This window comes from Symphodus melops, assembly GCF_947650265.1.
Source record: "Symphodus melops genome assembly, chromosome: 15".
Lineage (NCBI taxonomy): Eukaryota > Metazoa > Chordata > Actinopteri > Labriformes > Labridae > Symphodus > Symphodus melops.
Genome location: NC_136705.1, coordinates 14,022,775 through 14,043,797, shown reverse-complemented (window position 1 = coordinate 14,043,797; position 21,023 = coordinate 14,022,775). Strand labels below are relative to the sequence as shown.

The 21,023-nt window shown below is 40.8% G+C and overlaps 1 protein-coding gene across 1 annotated transcript; it reads right to left on the bottom strand.

Annotated features, from left to right (window-relative positions):
• Positions 1-434: 434 nt before the first annotated feature.
• Positions 435-20,797, bottom strand: pank1a (pantothenate kinase 1a). The gene is made up of 8 exons (XM_079362644.1): positions 19,852-20,797; positions 12,296-12,442; positions 11,823-12,028; positions 10,330-10,583; positions 8,934-9,110; positions 7,708-7,831; positions 5,186-5,311; positions 435-5,071 (listed from the first exon to the last, which is right to left on the bottom strand). The coding sequence occupies exons 1-8, from the start codon at positions 20,120-20,122 to the stop codon at positions 5,012-5,014; spliced, it is 1,365 nt and encodes a 454-aa protein (XP_079218770.1). The 5' UTR covers positions 20,123-20,797; the 3' UTR covers positions 435-5,011.
• Between the last annotated feature and the right edge of the window lie 226 nt (positions 20,798-21,023).

Sequence of the window (21,023 nt, the reverse complement as noted above, 5' to 3'; positions counted from 1 at the left end):
ACATCCACTGATAAAGATAAGTTATATTAAGTTGGTTCTCTGTTGGATTTCTTCTCTCTATATTCGTTATTACATTTTTAGAATCCGAGATTCTCGGATTATTAAATAATTGTAAGATTAAAGACTCACCCTAACCTATCTTAAACTTTCAGTTAACTTCAAGTCTGTAGTGGAAATGTGTTCAAAAGCAACCTGTTGTCCCACCTATCATGTAAAAGAAAATGTAAACACGTTAATGCTACTCACCTTTGAGTATCTCATTTAATAAAGCTTCTGATGACAGCATATACATCTTCCTTTCTTTTTCACGTTTTGATCATAGACTATACATATTCATTTGATGCAAGGCGTTAACATCATTTGTAGACGCAAAATGATTTGCTACATCCCCACCCACTTCAATGGCAGTACACAAAAATACACACAGGCATGGCTGAGTAAGGAAACATCCCGAACACATCCAGTTTTAGTTTAATTCCTTTTAGAAAGAAAAAAAAAATCACTTCAGTACATACAGATTGCACAAGGCAGGGAGACATTGTCTTTTTCTCTCTCTTTGTAACCCTTCTTTTTTTTAAACCAGATTTAAAAACAGCAGAAGCAAAGCTAACCAACAACCAGCACTGGACTTCCCAAAACCATCACATCTGGATCCGGATCACAGAGGAGCTGATGTGAGCAACCGGCACTAAACTTGTGTGGACAGAAACCAACACCTGGACTGGGGTCACTGAGACCATTAGCACAATAACACTTAAAAGTTAAAACAGGTCTAATTCAACTTCACCAAATTCCCAATTAGTTCTAATCACCATGCAGAGTAAGTATGACATATTTAGCATGATTATTTCCTAATCAAAGATAAAGGGACCTGAATGGAATTAAGAAAATGATACTGAAGTGATAATAAATGTCAAACTACTGATTCATGGAATTACCACATGTAGGCTTACAGTAATGCAAGACAGACATTCAAAGAAGAGACATTTATCGAGTCCTTACAACAATCAGGTTAAACAAAACTCCTAGAAGTATTAGCAAACACTAACAATTACAGCTCTGATAAAGTAGTCATCAAGGTGATGGAGCTGCAGAGGAAAGTGGTTTGTCTAAATCCGTCTTTTGCCTGCATTTGGATTTTTTTTTTAAATGAAGTGCTGAGCCGTGTTTGGGAAACTTTGCTCTGAACAGTTGAAACAACTTCATCAACAGACAGATTGCTGGTGTAGAATATATCATAGTAATATTTACAAAATCTCTGTACAGTCAAATACACAAGGAGGAAAAAAGGGTCTGTCCTGCCATTTAAGCAGTCCAGAAGACAGTTGAAAGGCTGGATGTGTTTCACACAATAGGATGTTTGACCACACCAAGAACCTCGGAGGAAATCCTGAAAACTGTTTGACAAGCGCAAAGTCAAGAGGTGGTGTGACTGGTATAAGACATTTTATAATTGTCACAGGGCTCCAGTGTATTTCTTATCAAGCAGGATTCATCCTACAGTATTCACAGTTTGGATGACTGTAAAGCGACTGTATGTTGAATGAGGCAACACTGCAGTGCCACAGTATATACATCGGAAGTGTGACTGAAGAAAACACACTTGAGACGTTCATATCGGTGCATACGTTTGCGTTAAACATCCTGTTGTGATCATCCACCTTAAACACGAGTTAACAAGTAAATCAGCAGGACAAACATCGGGAGGAGAAACTCTCTCCATCAAGATTCAAACAGGATTCCTTGGAGGGTAAAACTCTCAGGGTTGCATATTCTTTCCAAAACATTTACAAACTAGTTACACTCTGGGAGCTGAAGAGGAGAGGTGAGTTTGTTGAAAAGGGAGAGAGAGAGAGAGATCCATGGGTGAGTGAGTTACTGCATAGCCTGGTGGTTAAAGTTCATTGTGGATGGCAGAACATTTGCCATAAGGTTTTCATGCTTTTAGCCAAAGCTCCAGTCTTAGAGAAACACGTACCAATGATAAAAGGGGAAGGAATCCAAAACTCCAAATCCATCATTGAAATGACCATATTCTTACTTCATACTGAGTTTGGGCTGTGGTTAAGGAAGATGTGTAAAACACCCTTTTTAGAAAGACAAAGCACAATAAAAATGTCATTGCAAGATAAGACATTGCCTTTGAACGTTGGGCGTCATGAGTGCAGTCAAACACTGAAGCTGCAACAGTAACATTTGAACCTTTTAAACTGTCTGAACAGATTTACACTAGAGACATGCAGGTTCACTAAAAAAAAACCCTCATTAGAGAATCATCTTTTTCCCCTGTATGTCTTCACATCTTTGTTTACAATAAAGTTCTAATGCTGACACTTGGACTGGACATCATGATAAATAGCTGTACAATCTTCAAACTGGCTTCCATGAATACTAACTATGTAGGTTGTCGGGGAAAGTGATGTCAGGGGTTAAAAAGGTCAAACTTGCAGTGAGACTCTGGTCCCCCGGCCTCAATTGCTGCAAATCCTGTTCAGCCTGACAGAGCACGAAAAGCAAAGGGTTTACATTAAAGAAAACAATCACACTGGTTCTCTTGTGCCAACAAAACACAAATCAAAACATGAGAAGAAATTCAGTACAATATTTTTCAAAACCACAGGGTGAAATCACTTGTACAAGCGTTCTACTGGCCAACAAACAAGGATTAAAAACAATTAAAAGGACATTGTGTTTTATGAAACTGTTCCCACTCCCGCACAAAAAAATAAGAAGAAATGGTAGAAAAACCCAAATCGGTCAAAATTCCAGTTCTGTATTTCACAAAAGAAGCATTTCAAAAAGAGGTTTCTGCTAGCATGACTTTTCAAAAACACTGAGGTGAAGTTGAGTTAAGTGAAGAATGAATCCATACAGGAGAGTGAAGGGCACTAACACGATGTAAACAGACGAACACACAGTGAAGGCAACTTATGGGCTTGTGACCGAGTGGCATCTGAAGGCTGGAGGCCGCTCTCATCATCCAAATATGACTTGGGACAAGGCAAAAAAAAAAAAAAAAAAAAAAACACTCAAAAAGAAAGAAGTGTGCAGTGTCTCAACTGAAAACAAGCTGCAGTGAACACATCGATCATTAGAGGAAAGATTTCAAAATGTCAAACTCGTCACACTGGACCAAGTGTTTGCATTCTTACGGGTAAAGCTGATGGTCTGCAAAGTAGACCAACACTCACTTGTTCATTCTAATAGGACTCTATATTAAAATGAAGATTGGATCATTATCTAATCTACTCTTAGTTTGTCAATTGCTAATTGTATTGGATCAAATGGTGCACAACTTTTAAGTAAAAGGTTAGTGCAATTTAAGTCACTAGAAACGACGTGGCCAAAACTGTCCTTTTGATCTTTTTCCACGATAAACTAATGAAAACAAACTGCAGATTTGGAAAACGTGTTTGGGCAAAGTCCATGGGTACATGACATGGTGAAGAGGAGATGTTGGCTCTCGAGAATGTCAATGGACTTGCATAATATTCAACTGTCTGAAGGGTTTAGACTTGATTGAAAAAGACTGCATGATGGAGGTGAAAAACAGAAAAGTGGGATTCAAAAAAAGAAGAGGAAGAGCGCAGTCTCTCTGCAGGCGAGTAAAGGCATGTAGGACAGTGGCGTAATTTTGACACCTCATCGTCCCAGTTTCATAGTTCAGCTGCTTGACATTAAACTGAGATGAAAGGCTCTGAAAGGTCCAGGTCTTTTTTTTTTTTTTTTGGGGGGGGGGGGGGGGGGGGGGGGGGGGCGCAACAGCTATGATCCTATAGTTATATAATGCAGAGAATGTGAATGAATGATGAAGTTGCAATTTAGAGATCTTATTGTGTTAACAATAATCTAGTTAATTGTAAGAGTGATATCAGAGGTCATCAAAGGGTACAGAATCAAAGAAATACAGAAGACTAATCACAATCTCAATGAACCATCTTGGTCTCTATTGCCCCCCCGAAAAAGGTGTCACCATGTTCTACATTTGCTTCTACAGCCGAAGAGCTAAACCTTTTAAATGCTATGATTTATGCGGTTTTTACGTGAGCTAAATCACACTGCATCATCCAAACAAGGCAGCAGGGTGGAAATGGAGCTAAAGGGGGAGGAAAGAAGGCCTCTGACCTGCTGATGTGTAATTCACACAGAGTCCGGGAAGGGTGACCCGACTGGACTGAAGTGTGGTGATGCCAGTCAACAGAAATGAGCTGCAGACAAAGCTTTCTGTTGGAAGACTTGGTCCCTTAATCTAAATCTAAACTCAGCAGGTCAGCTTGGTATGCACTGTATGTGTTGGTGTAATAGTGTTGTTGATTTCATGTTGGCAAACGGAGGAGACACAAAACGAAAAAGCAAAAGGCCATGTGCAGCGGAGCAACAAAAGAGTAAAAACCTTCTGTCTGATCTGAAGGACGCAGAGTTTGTACCAACCACAACAGGGTTCGGCTTCAGTGCACTCTGTAACACTGCAGCGTGGTGGGCAACTTTCTGTGCAACAAAATGCCTTGGGAACATAAAAACCTTTTCGTTGGACTGTTTCTCAGCTCTTCTCTGTGCAGACATCCTGTCCTAATATTGTTGCACAGTCACCAAGGCATCGCAGCCGCCTTAATGCTACAGTAGCTTTTCACACAAAGTTACAAAACAAAACAAAAACCCCCCCCACTAAAATCCTCTGCACCTCCTGAGCCCCGGCCCAGTTACAGGAAACAACAGAGGTAATTACAGGAAACCATAAATTAAAGACTAAAATATTAAACCTCTATAATAGGGGGAACTCTGGGAAATGTAGGAGATTTAGAAGATAAATGTTAGAGGTTATTAACTATTTACAAGAGTTAAATTATTAAATGGCTTTTTTTCAGTTTCTGTGTTCATCTCTTAGTGTTCCTTTAGCGGCCCTGTTTGAACGGGACCACTCAGCAGCGTTGAAAGTTGATGACATCAGAGCGTACAAGGGTTGGATGACATCGTCTTGGCGAGAGCTGATGATGTCATGACAAGACCTCCTTCATGGGTCCTCAGTGGTCTTGAGCAGCTCCATCAGCGCCCCAACGGCTCCAAAATACCCCTGGTGCAAACACACACACACACACACACACACACACACACACACCAAACGGTTAAGGCTTTTGACCTTAGGTCCACATCTGTTTTGAACCTGTTCTAGTTTTGTCTTGCTCACCTCGTGTTCCAGGAAGAGGGCCCTCAATTGTCCTTTAGACCAGAAGTCCATGGCATAGGCGAGCAGCTTTGTGGACACTGTGTTGATACGAAGGAAGTTCCCCACAAACACCACGCGCTCGATTTTCTACAAACGGCGAGAGATAGAGAGCGATCGAGGGAAGATGTCAGACAGAAGAAGCCAGCTCGTGTGGGGTTACATTTGACAACACATCTAAAAAGTAAAACACTTTGGAAGAAAGAGAAAAGGTGGAACGAAATGTTAAAACGTGGCTCCGCACAGCTCATCATCGCATGAGGTGTACGAGACAAACACTGTCAATGCCTCCTCATGGCGCTTTAAAATGGATGTTTTAATCTGCCCTTTAAGCACATCAACACCTCCTCCACACCACATGATGGCGCTGTAGAGCTGACAGACTGCTTACCTGGAAGCACTCATGTTGTAAACCAAACTGTGTATACTGCACATGCACTATACTCTCTAATCGCCTATCACTATTATTCTGCTGTACTGATATCGATATTTGTGATGCTAACTTTATTTACATTTTTTAAAATTTCATTTCTGCTTTGATTATGTTGCTGTTGTTGTCTGAGGGAGAACCATGAGGAACGTGTGCTACAGATCTTTCTTTGTAATAACTTCTCAACGGTCCTTACCATGTTGATAATTAGTAACTATTTGCTGACTCGCTGTGTTAGCTAACTCAAAACTGAAAAACAGTCAACATGACTATATAGGCAGAAATGTTTTTAAATCAAAAGTTTTGTGTTTTATGGCAATATACTGATATTGTAATGGATGACAGCGTTCGGTGTGACGTTTTCAGTGTTTGTGACAGTGAAATTGTCAAAGGAGGGAGACAGTGGCGGCCTCTTGGACTCCATCCCAGTTTTGGTATTCAAGGAAGAAAAGAATGAGGTTGAAAGAGTTTTTGTCATCTGTTTGACAATGAAGATTTAACGTCATCTGGATTAAGAATCAGGAAACGCTTTGTACAGTGTGGACTGGGGAAGTATTGTCGAGAGGTAGTTCTCTGTGAAGATGACTGGAAGAGGCCGACGTTACCTTCATGCTGTAAACTGCGTTATGCAATTTGATAGCTCTTTATGTGAACTTTGTTTTCCTGTGTGTGTGTGTGTGTGTGTGTGTGTGTGTGTGTGTGTGTGTGTGTGTGTGTGTGTGTGTGTGTGTGTGTGTGTGTGTGTGTGTGTGTGTGTGTGTGTGTGTGTGTGTGTGTTGCGGCTTGGCTAGACAAGTACAGCCATGTTTTTATATAATGAGTGAGTGACTTATCTATACGCACTCATCAGGTCATTAACCCTGCAGGACGGACGTCTGCTCCTGATCTCAGAGGAGAAGTTTAGTTTTGACTCTAAGTGCTCACTGATGCCTCTTGTAAACCAAATTCAATTTTATTTCAAGGGTCAAAGTATAGTTTGGCTTTTCCACAGAGCAGGTATGTAGAGCTGTTGATCCAGATGTCTTCCATGTTTTGTTTTCTGCCCCATTAATCCACTAAACCGCTAAAACCGATAAAAGACGAAATGTGGCAGATTGATACATTTTTCTGATACCATCATCACCAGCTGTCACTTCTTTCCGTGCGTGTGCTGCAGCTCTGTGTGTAGTGATAGCCCTGTACAATGCTGCTTGATCGCCATGCCACAAGGCAACACTGTAAAGAAGCTCACAGCACACAGAAACACTCTGATGATCCCTTGCTCCGCAGGAGAAAAAAAACGCACAAATCCCAAATCCAGCTTTAGCAGTTAATCCATTTGTGTTTCTTTAAAACGATTTGTTCCTTGATTTCAGTGCATAAACCATAACAATACACGTTGTTTGGTTGTCTGTGTTATGTTTGTCACGCATCCAATAATTTCAGTGTGGTGCCAATAGGCAGATACTCACCATCAATAAAGTCCAATTTTAAATAAGCGTCAGCTGCAAGCTGCGAGCAGATGAGGAACATCGTGTTGGGTTGCCCTAACAGTGAGTTAAACCTTACAAACTGTAACATCCTTTAGACAAAATAAAAGTCATACTGTTATGTCTAAGGTTATCTACTGAACCAAAAAATGTGTGACGTGATCCCAAACAGGCATTTACAGTTTTACACGTAGCTGTGTTTTCAAGATTGACCCTCTGGGGCTACAGTAGCTCTAGTGAAGTCGTATTGTTTTAAACTCAAGTATACTTCGTCATGTTGACCAGCACAGCCAGGGACCGCCTGTGATTGGCTGTACTTTCACTGATAGGATTGGAGGACTTTTTTCTACTGGTCCACTTAAATTTACTCTGTGGTTGAAAAACACCAAGCATTCAAGCTGGGGTATGCAGTGCCATTGACCTGATATTATAACCCACGCACGTTTTACAAATGAACAGCTTTAACTCACCGGTAACTATGGTTACTGGTGAGAGTGGCAGGTATCACTCGCGTTGTGGCATAAATCCCACATTCCCAATATTGTATGTTACACAGTGTCTGTGTGTGTGTGTTTGTGTGTGTATACCTCATTGACCGCACACATCCTTGCTATGGATCCTATGTTATTAGTAATGGTGACCAGTGTGGCTCTGGCCAGGTCTTCTTTGCTGATGCTGTCTCGCTTCTCTTTGCTCATCATGTGACCAAAACTGGAAAAAAAAAAAGATTAAGCTAAAATTATCTTTTATAAATGTTCCTGTTAACTACATAGGAAGACACACTTTCATACTTGGTATTATTTAAAGTTCATTGACCTTTTATCAAATCAGAGGGAGATGATAAGAGAAAACAGCACGGAACTTGCACCTCTGGTAATGTCACAATGACCTTCAGAACAACAGTAAACAAGTTCTGTTTGTTAATCAGTGTTGTGTTTCAGCAAATGTTACAATGGAACATCACGTTAAAAAAAAGAAAAAAGAATGGTAAAGTACCAACTCAATAAAATCCCTTTTTCCTTATGGTACAACCTTTGCACACAGAGCTGCAGGTTTACTGGGTACACACTAAACCAAGATTAGTAAGTGAAGGCCCGAGGACGTCAGGGATCGTGTGTGTGTTTGGTTTGTGTGTCCTTTCTGCTTAACACTACCAGTCAGCTATTGTGTCATAACAGCCTTAGCTGGTGTTTGTGTGTGTGTGTCTTCTGCCTTTCTGTCGCGTTTGGGAGTGTGAACGAGCAACCTTCAGGTACAAAAAAAAAAAGGATTTAACAGCTCTACATCCACATGCGAGTTAAACCCTTTCAAGTCATTCAGAATAATTCATTACATGTGATTCATTGCACAATTCAAACAGGAGCAAGAAAATATTGTAGAGGTTTTTGTTGTTCTTTAAATACTGTGCTCTGTTGGTCCACCTAAAGAGGAGGGACTTAAGTTCTTTATTGCCTGCCTTGCAGTTATTATGCTTTGATTATTGTCACTAACACAGAAAAAAAAGTAACAAATTATTGTGCAAACAAATGTGTTTTATTACACCAATGGTCAGGAGTATTGTGTCTGTTAAGAATTGTTCAACACAGTTGATAGAAAGAAACTATGGACAAAGACATGTTTAACCAGTTTGTCTGTTTTCTAGAAATGATTTGTTTATTCAGTTATTTTAATCCACTCTTACAGAAGTCATTATACATCTTACCATTCAATAAGTGGAGGAGTTGCTCAGTGTGATTAAAACTGTTACCAATGGTTCGGTGAGCTGTAGTAGTATTTTGGACTTTCAGGTCGACTAATCCCTCTTCGTGCTTACCTCGATGCGACGGCGGAGCCCTGCAGGCCGAAGCGCTCGTAGTCCCCTCCGTAGATATCTTTCACCAGTTTGTCCACGTTGGTAGAGTCGCCTTTGCTGGCCATTTCCAACGCCTCCTCGAACGTCTCGCAGCCTGTCAGCAGACAGCAAAGACCCAGGAACGTACCGCCTCCGAGACTGAAAGACAGAGATATATTATTATTATTATTATTATAAACGTATCAATATCAGCTGTCACTTCTTTTAGCAGCTGTGTGTGTGTGTGTGTGTGTGTGTGTGTGTGTGTGTGTGTGTGTGTGTAGTGATGGCCCTGTATACTTTTGCTTGATCAACATGCCACAGGTCAAAACTGAAGCAAGGCATTTAAAAATTGAAACCCCAAACATACCAGAACACACGCACTGATCTGCGTCTGTTTATCCATTTCATTTTAGTATGCTGCAAACTGTACATGAGTCCTACCACACATATCCCACCTTCCGTTAACAAGAGTCACTCTTTTTTCTTTTTGTTGTCGTCTTTTGTTTTTAGCTGTGTGCAGTGTGCACTTTAAGGTGAAGCCAAGTAATCTCATTGTATTATTTCTATAATGACAATAAAGGCATTCTATTCTACACACGATCAATTGAACAGCTGACAAAAGCAGCCTCCACATTTAGCCTCACACCCACTAAAGAAAAAATACAATAATCTTACAGGTGCAGTCTAACTAGATTAAGAAACGCTTGGCATCCGGTCTTTTGCAGGATTGGCATGTAGCTGTATTCATGTTGGCACGGACATGCTATTTAACAGATGTGAAGACAATCCAGACCTGTCTCACAGGTTCTTTAAAAATAGTTTGCCTTTTTCACGGGGGAAAGAACCATCATCCTCAACATTACAAATCAACTCTTCTTACAGTGAATAAGACTGAAAAGGTGAATACTAGACGATATCCTAACATTGTCTCTCTCTCAAAAAAAAAAAAAAAAAAAAAAAAAAAAACCAAGCACATTTTGGTTGGTATATTGTTTTTACACATTAAAACTATGTTAAGAAACAAAATTCTCTCTCTGCTGCCTCTTGGTCTTTCTGCATGTCTCTGTCCACCTTTTTCTCTTTTTCCCCACTTACAGTATCATTTATTTCCTTGTAAAGGTTTTTTTTTTTTTCAGCATTACATCAAACTGTTCACTCTCTTTGTCTGCCACAGATCAGCTCTGATCTAATGAGTCATTCCTGACTGCTGTTCTTTTTAATAGATCGGTCACCTCATTACTAACGGTAGTTCGTCATCTTTTTTTCTCTCTACGGATTCCCTTCAGCAGACCATCGGACTTACTGCTGTGTGAAAATCTACTTAATTCAATCTGACATCAGACATTTTTAGTACAAAGTTGTCCTTCCTCCTCACCTGGTTCCAGTCACGCGTTTGTAGTTGTTCTCTGAATACACGGCCAGTATGGAGACCCCAGAGCCGATGTTGACCAGCAGCATGGGGAAGGGGTTGTCCAGGGTGCAGGGCTTCTTCACGCAGCTCTGGGTGTCCGATGGGTTCTGGAAGTAGTAGCACTCTTGGTGTCCATTGAAGCTCACCCGGTCGACAAACAGCAGGCCGCGGATGAGGCAGTCCAGCTCGTCAAGCTTCAGCAGCTCCAGGTCGGCCATCTGCGGCACAAGTGGAGGTTAAAATACTGAGGGGGGTTCGTTTTAACTGCTGAACACTAACAGGGGATTTGAAAAGTGCAAAGATGATTGAAGGTCCAAAAAAAAAAAAAAAAAAAAAATCCTGTTCCTCGGAGGAATTGATTTGTCCGTGTTATAAAGCACTTAAAGACTAGTGTGGACAAGCTGTGCAAACTCTGTGCACATGCTGCAGAGCCCAGAGAGAGCCCATTGATCACACTGTACTGCAGAGAGGGTCAATGACCTCGAGTAGACAGATAGGCTTTCAATGGAGAAGAAATGCATGATCTCTTAAATGAACCTGTTTGTTAATGACATTCATCACTTCGTTTCCTGCCACTTAATAACTGGCATCATCAGGTAAGAAGAGTCTGGGGGTCATTTTGGTGATCTTTATGCACCAATATGTGCCTTTCAAACACTTCTTCATAAAGACATTGTCTTGTGTCTGCCATCGTGTGTTTGAAAAACTCTTTCAGTGTTCACCTGGCACCGTTTTACACATTCATTAGAATACAGTTAGAAACACGAGGACTTTAAGAGTTCTTGTGTTCCTCTCTTACAGAAATCTTATAGCTGTAGCTTTATACAAGTATTGAGTCTTTAAACATATCTACGAGGCGTGCCCAAATATAATCTGTTTGTGGAAAAGATCGTCGTATAAAATTGATCTCTCATGGTCAACATTTCAAGTTGGAAATCCAGAGGTAGGAAGCGCAAAATTTCTAGTTTACGTTAAAGCTAAGTTACTGAAAATGAGTGAAAACGCAGTGATTTCTTATATTAGAGTTTGATACAAAGCTATTAGTAACTGATTCAATTTTTTTATTCACCCTAAACGTGACATATACGGGTTTACATAAGCCTACATTAGCATTCAACCAATTCTTAGCTAGCATTGTTGTAGCTAGATAACTTTACTGTGAGCTATGAATGTAGTTTATCCTTTAAGTGTAACGCTACCACAATGTTCTGTAAGGAACTGATTTCATGCTAACATGAACTTGTTATCACGGAGATGCTAATATGGCTCAATATCCCTCAATGTGTCACCATCAGCTGTCTTTTCACTTTCTGATGAATCATGACGTGTTGAAATGCCTTTAGCTTCGTCATGTTCATGGGATGAGCAAAACGTGAAGTAATAACAGCTGGATTTGAGCGTTGCACTCTGACATTAGAAGATGATCTCCTCCATGTGAATATGGTCAACGTACTCACCGTTCTGAAATCGTTCTCAAATTTGTACGCGCCGCCTCCAGTGGCACAGAGAGTTGTGTGAAGGCTGGAGAAGTTCTTGTCGCGACCCATCTGGATAAAACGAGGCATGGCCTGAGTCGGGAAGCGGATGAAGTGGAGGTTTCCCGTCCTCCCGCACATGGTCAGGTTCCTCAGCTCCAGGTGGACATCACGGACACCCGTTTTGCCTGAGTGAGGGAGAATTCAGGAGTTAAAAAAAGGCTCTAAATAAAATGTATGTTCACGTTCCTTCAAGTAGTAAAATACTTTGGTTTGTGCTGCTGCTGTTCAGGGCTTTAAAGGTTTGGGTTTAAACAATGAAGATCAGCAAAAAATAAAAAAGCTGAAACAACTCAGTCTGATGTAATGCACGTAGAGACCGTCTGGTATCCTCCTGTAAATTACTCTTCAACTTTCCTGTTACCACATGTGCTTGTTCTTGAGCGTGGACATACCATAGGCCACGTTTGAGGTGAGGTAGCGGCGGATGGACTTGAGGTTTTCCACTTCCTCTTGCTCTTCCTCTGCTGTTATATCAACAGGCTCAAAGTAAACCAACTTCACCAACGTGCCACCGATGTCCATACCGAACCAGGGGAAGGCTGTAAGAGGAGGACGAGAATGATAAGTCTGACTTCAAACACAAGACAACAACATCAATGAGGATTTGACTGAGAGAAGATATCATTAGTTTTTTTTTTTTTAAATGACGTTAAAAAAAATACAAAAAAATAATTGCGAAATAAAATATTTTCAAAGTAAATGTCGATTATATAAATATAATTGGGTTAAAATAACAAATGATGACCATTTCATGTCACTAACGGTATTATAATGAAATCCATCTGTGAGTACGTGTAATTTGCGATGGCAGCACACATGCAGAGTCCCTCATGAGCTGTGGCACTTTGTGGAAAATCATATACCACTTTTGCCTTAAATGGCATAGTGTAAAAGACGCCAAAGACTCGTACAAAGATAGAAAGCCCCGAGTAAAAAGAGAGTGCTGAAAGAAAAAAGAATTTAGCAGCAGGGCCATAGAACATGTTTGGGGATTTTGACTGACATATAACACGATATTTGAGTCCATCGTTTTCAACAAAGACTGGGATATTTAAGAGAAAAAAATATATTCACAGAGTTTGATCTGCAACACCTGGATGGTATCAACATCCAACCTTTAGTTCATTCTTGTTCAGTGTGCTGAATGGAAGAAGCTGCACAGAGGAATGGACAGAGGGAATAATTAGTTCGGTAGAACATTAGGTTCTGCTCCTAAAATAAATAAAAAATCTTCCAGTGTAACGGGCAAGAAGAAGAAGAAAAAAAAAACAGCTCATAAAGAGACAGAGTTGCCATGGAAACAGACACCCCCCCCATATCTGTCTCTGACACACTGCTCAGCCTCCTATTTTCTCTTCGTGTTTCCTCTCCATCTCTCTGCATCAGTCACATTCTTGTACACACCGTCCATCTCTATCTCTCCTTCAGCCTTCATCTCTGCCCCTCCGTCTACACCAACCTCATCACCCTCTTTCTTGTGCCCACATATCATTTCTCCTTTCTTCACCTCTTAGTTCTCATTCTCTCAGTCTTTTGCCATCTTGTGTTTGCCTTCGGTCTCGTCATCAGTGCAATTCAATTCAAGGAAGATTGACTCGTTTGGATGGAAGGGAGCTGATACTGTAAGATGGTTTTTTATTGCATTGAAAACAGCTGCTATCATGAAAGATGCTATTTAAAAAAAAAGATAAGTTATGAAGTCATTTTAGTGATGAACAATTCTGCATATCAGGTTTTCCTTGAAATTATCATACAATGTTCAAACATGTTATATACAATTTCACCAGACGAAACCAAACTCCTTCAGTACTTTAAATATTCACTCTATTGGCAGCAGAATAGTTCTTTACTCAAGAGAAATTATGTGTTGCCATTTTTAGTAGCCGCCTACATTGATCAAGTTCTATTTGCATTGGCAGTTCGCCAAATACCAACGAGCAGGTTTAACACTTTGAAGAGGTAGAAAACATGCAGTCTTCAAACATTTGCTTTACCCATGTTGTGACAATGACTTCACTCAGGTTCCAATTACAAGCGCATCTTACAGCAGTCTTCAAGTATTCATGTTGTAATTGTGTTGCTACTTTTGAGGGGAGAAGAAAGACGGTAGATCTATCTCTTACATGATTTTTTTTTTTTGATGTGAGAAGAACACTTAAAAACACAAAGGGTGAACAACATGAATATTTACCTGGTGTAGTAATAATTACTAATTTGTCCTTCAGCCCATCAAATGGAAAAACAATAGTGAGAATGTTGATCAGTGTTTCATACAGGCCTACTGTGTTTTAACAACCCAGACTGTGCAGTATAACCAGAACAAATATGTAAGAAGAGTTGAAAGTGTGTCGGAGTCAGCAGTGTGTTGTGTTGTGTTGTTGATAAACATGTAGCACTAGGTGAGTGAGTCCAGCTGTAATAAAAGCTGGACTCACTCGTGCTCTTCCTGTTCCCTGCTGCCGTTACAACAACTAGTGTTTATTCAGTGTCATGTTGTGACCTTGAACAGGAGTCACCTATCACCTCCTTTAAAGTTGGGATGAACATTTGTTACCTCTTACCTACTGACCGCCTCTGATCACGTTAAACACCAGCTGAGAAACCGATTTCCATGAAAACAGGTTGAATGAAGCGCTTTGAATTTGTTTTGTCGCTAACGTAGCTTCGGATGTATTTCTGACAACTTGAACCTGCTGAGAGTTTTAATTTTACTACCGAATGACGTTTTCCACCTGTAACTAATATAAAGTTCATTCGTTTTAAAAATGGGTTTACAGACAGTACACAACACAAAATAATTCAATGTCATGTCAGCTGATTCAGCTAAACATTTCACACAGGCATCACCACTCAGACGGAACAGGAACACTGTGGAAACAGAAATATGATCTCCTTTTCTTATTTAATCACACGTGTCGCTGCGAGCGAAAGCATCAATGCCAGAGGCCTGCCAAAGTACGTCATGTGCCTCAGTCAAAAACACCCCCAGACACCCACCCAACCCAGGACATGATCAGAATGGCTCCTAATTCTCACATCTGAACGCATCATGGCTTGTTTTCAAGCTGTGACCTCACTCTCACTCCTGATACAGCATGGCACGTTCAGTTCCTGAAATAAAACATCCTCTTGTCATCGTTAAATTTCATTAAAGTGAACATCTGACAAACTGCGACACTGAAAACATCTATTCAGTCTTCCTGGTTCAATTACCGATTCACACAGCGGCTCTGATGCCATGACGCCAAGCTCCTGCTTGTCATGGTCTTATTGTGTCTTACTGTTTCCTACCTGGTTTAAGTAAATGTCACAATGACAATGGACAGAGAAACCCGGAGAACATCAGACCATATTATGAGCTCAAAAACAGCTACCATCAGAGAACTGCTAACGTTAGCATGTACGGCGCCTTTCGTTTCTAAATGTCTCATTTAGAAACGAACGCTCGACTTAAACACATTCATGTTATCCTGACGTAAAACTAAAGAAACTAAATTGCTCTTTTTCAAGGTGACAATGTAGCTCTTTTTATTATTTGCACATGCAGGTGATTATTTTGGATCCAGACTACTTTGTGCTACGGGTTATTTTCAGCTCACATTCGCACATTAAAACGCATTATTTACAGTACTCTATGGACATTCATCATCACCAGAAAAAGTGAAAATCCCAAATTAATTCACATCGTGTTTTCACACCTGCGTCCAACAAATCCTGGGTGTCTATTTAAAAGGAAGACATACACCAACCAAAGGTCAGTATGACGAGGAGCAGGGTTTGGGGGTTATTTGTATCCATATAGGTGAAAGGTTTCTGTCTGTCTGTGTGTGTGCGTGTGTATGTGTGTATGTGTGTGTCAACAGTTTGACTTCTCACAAATACATTATTTTCTGTCATGCCAACTGTTCAAAGGTCCAACAGAATCTCAGGGATTGTTAAATGTCCTACTGCTTAACCTTTACTCTCATGTTTCACACCGGACATGGTGTGTGTGTGTGTGTGTGTGTGTGTGTGTGTGTGTGTGTGTGTGTTTTGTTGTGTGAAACAGAAAGGCTTTCACTGAATGAATTTCAGGCTAAGACTCTGCACACCAGGTTCCATGTAGATCACCAAGGTTTTCATATCTGGTGAAATCTTTGATAGACGACACGTCACTCATAGTGATGCAGTTTCACATAGAAGAGGGCAGCTCGGCTCGTTTATGGGTGTGCTGAAGACTGATCAATTCCCCCCATCTCTTGATTTACATGATCATTGAAACAAACACAAACACACGCCCTTCTCCCCAAAACCCCCTAAAACTCTCACTGAAACTAGTGAACGGGCCCCGTTCAGGGATTTCCTACAGACAGACTGAGAACGTTGACCTGAGCCGTGGCAGAACTGATGACCAACCTCGTATCACCACATGCAAGTTATTCTTTTACTTACTTAACAGACACTAAAGCAGCAAGACCTGCTGACTGAAACCAGCTGCAATCTTGACGACCCAGAGGCTGTAAATTAAGACTCGTCTCTTCAAGTTAGAAGTCTGAATACAAAAGACAATGCAGGGTTCAACTTACATCTGCATTTTAAACTGGATAAATTCAAAGTTATTAACAATAGCTGAAGAACCTCTATACTCTTTAACTTAATAAAGAAACACCTTCAACACTTGCATCACGCCAACATTTCTCACTACAAATGTTCCAAGAAACATTTCCTTCCGTATGACTTTGTTTTTTTTTTATCTGCAGCTAAATGTGAATTACAGAAAAACAAAGTAATAGAATATTGCTCAATTCTCAATTTCTCAAAATCTTCATACTCTGATCATAACGGAGCCTACTGATAATACTGAGTTTTCCGTTTATATTTTAAGGGGACACCAACACAACAAATGACAGCTGTCTTTAAAGCACTCGTCACAACAAGCACTCCCCTGTTTCACGCCACTGTGTCGGGTGGGGATGCCATGCTCCATACACCCATAAGACTGCAAACAGTGTGTGCAACACAGAGCAGTTTCTGTTGAGCCAGGGGTGTGGAAGTACGAGACTAATGACTTTTTCCTGCCGTGCATGAAGCATCAAATAAAGAGCAAGGAGAGCGCAAAAGTACTTAATGCCGGGTTACTTTTACACATCTCAAAGAAAAGCAGGTGAATCTCGTGATTCTGGATGGAAAAGAAAGTTAAGATGTGCAAAATGATAAGTAACATCCGCTCTCACAGATGGTGCGCAAAGAGAGAATTATGACCAACAGTCCCCAGAGAGTGATGGAGCATGGGAATTAGCCTGGTGAAAAATAAAAGGGAGTAGACAATCAATGAACATGCATGCCAAGTTACATCTGGTGTAAACAAAGAGTACCACATGCAGTGTAAAGCTCAAGTCCACATATAACCACGGGCAGAGAGAAAAAAAAGCCTAGGGACAAAAGTGAAAAATCACATCCCCGAGGGGAATACATTCCAGGGTCGTCCCACGTCGGGAAAGGCTTAGGGTGTTATCTGGGTTTATCAGGACGGTTGGACTCCATCCAAGGATAACTCAGTCATAAAGAGGGGAGCTCTGACGGGACATTTCAAAGTTTACTGACGAGATGTCCCTTTAATTACATAATCTGGGCCCGGCACTGGTGTAGTCTTTTACACGGTCTTTTATCATTGCTCTATTAGCTGTCTGTTTATGGCAAACATCACACTTCTCCCGTAATATGAGCAGCCATAATCACAACATTATGCTAAGAGTCTAGGAATTTTGTGAACAGACAGTTTCTCTCAGGATATCTCTGTTTGTTTGTTTTTACATGAAGAAAGCCTTTCATTTCTTCAGTGCAGCTCTAACTCTATTATCTCTATGACAGACACTGAAATAAAATGTTAACTGGCGCTCTACTTGAACTGGAAAATCAAAGATGAGCTGTTTTATACTTTAAAACAAAATGAAATATTCTATCGTCACATGCTAAATGTACGAGACCTTCTTCAAGTGGTGATGACAGAACTGTTGTTATACTCTGCATCCAGATTTTAATATTCAGTCACTCAAAATACTTGTTTACATGCACTCCATAAAATCACTCGATTAGCTAAAGTGGAGTGAACATTTGTAAAAGAATAACTGCAGGCAGAAGCTTTGCTTAAACAGTCTCACACAGGTATAACCTGTTGGACTCGGAGTGAGTGTTGGCCAAACCGTACAAACACTTTTGTGAGGATATCATAGAGTATTTAGCCTAAAGCACAGACTCATTAAAAAGCAATGCTAACAAATGCATGTAGTTATGCAATGAGTGAGTGAGCACAGCAGGAAAATGGAAAGTGCTTCTTTAACAACATTAACACAAACAGAATGTTTCTACCGTTCTCACCGCGCCAAATCATTTCCTAAAGTTCACTTGGGGGGGATTTAGTTGAAACTTTAAAATCTTATTTGAACTTTAAATGTTTAACTAAAATATCTCAATAAGAGTTATGTAATTACAGGATCATATCGTACGTCAATAAAAAGATAATATTTAACTTTAAGGAACAACAGCCCTCCACGTTATCAATGCTTGATTGCACCGGCTCTTCATAACAACACACATTTCCTTGAGAGTAAAAACAAGAAATACATCCCAACCTCACCCTCATTCCTGTGCCTGTTTCTCCCTAACATAATAATTTGTAGACTGACTGGATGACTAAGCAGCAATGACCCTACTATTTCAGCTGGTTGCTCTGCAAACACTTCTATGAATAAAAACAAGTCCTACCATGACAGTGAAAGTCACAACACAACTCAATAGCCTTGACAAAGAGCTTTGAGGAAAGTGTGCTGAAATGCATTGCCATGGAGGCCAGACAGCTGCCTGCAGAAACTTCATTTAAACAGAAAAAAAGTAACACCTGTTATGTTCATGTATCTAAGTATAATTACTTTTCTTTAATTTCAAGTTTCAGAAGTGCAAGTTTCTCACTGGGACTGCAACATTAGGACCATTATATTTTAACTGTGACATTATTAACCAAAATCATGAAATAACTTCAATTAATTGTTATCAAGTCCAATCATCAAGTTACACAGAGAGATCTCTTTAAAAAAAAAAAAAAAATCTGTTTAAAGATTCTTCAAATGAAAAGTTTTAATACCTTCTCAACTCAAGGTGACACAAAGCAAATCACACTTACCAGGTTTCTTCTCACTTATAAACTTCATAGTAAAGCAGAATATCAGCTCACTGGTGCATACAAAAAGAAGCACAAAATATTTATAACTATTTTAAATAAGCCTTTGGGAATTAAAAAAAAAAATCAGAATGCCTCTCAGTCTTGGAGAAACTTGGTGACTTCACACAGTAAGAAAAACTACACTTTTCTACATCCTGCGGTAAAAATGCAGTTCTCCCAGGCTGATCTTTAGTCACATCTTCCGAAATGCTGGGTAAATAACGGGGCGGGGTCCAAGCGCATTCACCCTGCCTGTTGAAGGAAAGGGCCTGATACCAATTGGCTGAGACAAGCCAAGCCCACTTATCAGGAGCTTTTCCACCACCGGGAACCGACCAATCAGAAGCCACCAAATGCAACCTGAGGGCTCGTGAACACAAGAGGGGTCTCCCTGACGACGGCAGACTTGAAATTGGACAGGTCTGAATGCATGAGCAAGAAACCAGCTAACCTTGTCAAAAAACGTTAAGGGGAAAGATTGTGATCTAAAAACACAACATTTAGCAACATTAATATTAAAAAGAGGAGGTATAGAGGCAGTGGGCGGAGGAGGAAACATGAGGGCTTGTCACTGTCATTGCGACACGGGAGGGTTGTGCAAACCTCAGCTGATCTCTTGTGACAGTGAAGGGTCGCATTCATCCGATTTTCTTATCACACACATAACTCCCTCCTCCACCATAAAAAAACAATCACAGTATACCATGTGCATTATTTTACGACAGGGTTTTTAAGCTTGTTGACACTTACGTGGTCTGTGCCGTCGGACCGACTCCGTTCTACGCCGTAGCCTGCACCTCTTCGCCGGGGAGCCGTTGCACTCCGCCTCGTCCCCGTGGTGGAGGAGATGCATGCTGTCAAACGGTCCGCTGCTGGCTCCGCTGCTCGGACCTAATGCACTGCTGCTGCCGTTAGTGGCTACCGCGACGTGTCCGTGAAATCCCCGTTGACTCTGCCCGTTGTTAACATGAAACGGTCCTGTCGCTCCTTTCTTGTCCATCATTGACTTGGCTTTATCCATGGCAGAAACTAGCCTAGCCTACCTTAGCTTAGCTTAGCCTAGCATCTGCAACCCGAACGATAGCAACAAGAGAACCGACTGCTTGAGCTCAGCTAGCTGGTGTTAGCACCGCTGCTTTCAAGTCGAGGGATTGTCAACCGACTGAACGATAGAGCTAATTATTTGTCCTTATTTTACTTGTCTAACGCCAAAAATATTAAATTAAAACATTGACGTTTGATGTAATCATAAAATGCAAATGTGAGCGGTGGCTAAAATGCAGTGTTTCCTTTGAGGTCACTCGCGGTCATTTCCCCACATTGAGACTGGAGCAGGCTCATAGGCGGCCGGTGTATGCGTGTGTTGGTTGACGGCTACGTCACAGCAGCAGCTCCTCCAGTCAAGGCCCGAACCCGTTCACCTCCTTCAACCGGTTTCTGCGGTAAAATAAGATTGGAATTTCAGAGCACACAAAAATGCAAGAAATTGGTCGCCGTGTCGCCCCAATCAGTCCTCAATGAAACTCGGTTGCTGCCCGGAGGTTTGGCGATATAACAATAAAAAGACGCACGCGCGCGCACAATGCCAGACCGTGCAGCTGTGCTATCTTAATGCATAAAACTCGCTTTTCACCAACATCCTCATTCCCGCAGTCTTCTCTCTCTGCGTGAAAGCTAACAGTCACTGTCAGTGAAGAATATGAACCGTAGTAACCCTGCAGCTGCATTTAAAAACAACCAATCATAGTAAGGTCCTTTCATGAACGAAAAGCCCTTTGCTACCATACAGAGCTTTATGGAATTGATTTACCTTATTTCTTTTTTCAATGAGGGATATCTGTGAACAGTCTTCGTCGGAAATAATTGATAAAGGAAAATGTAAAAACATGCAAAAAGAACAAGTATGGTCTGTTTCACTTGCA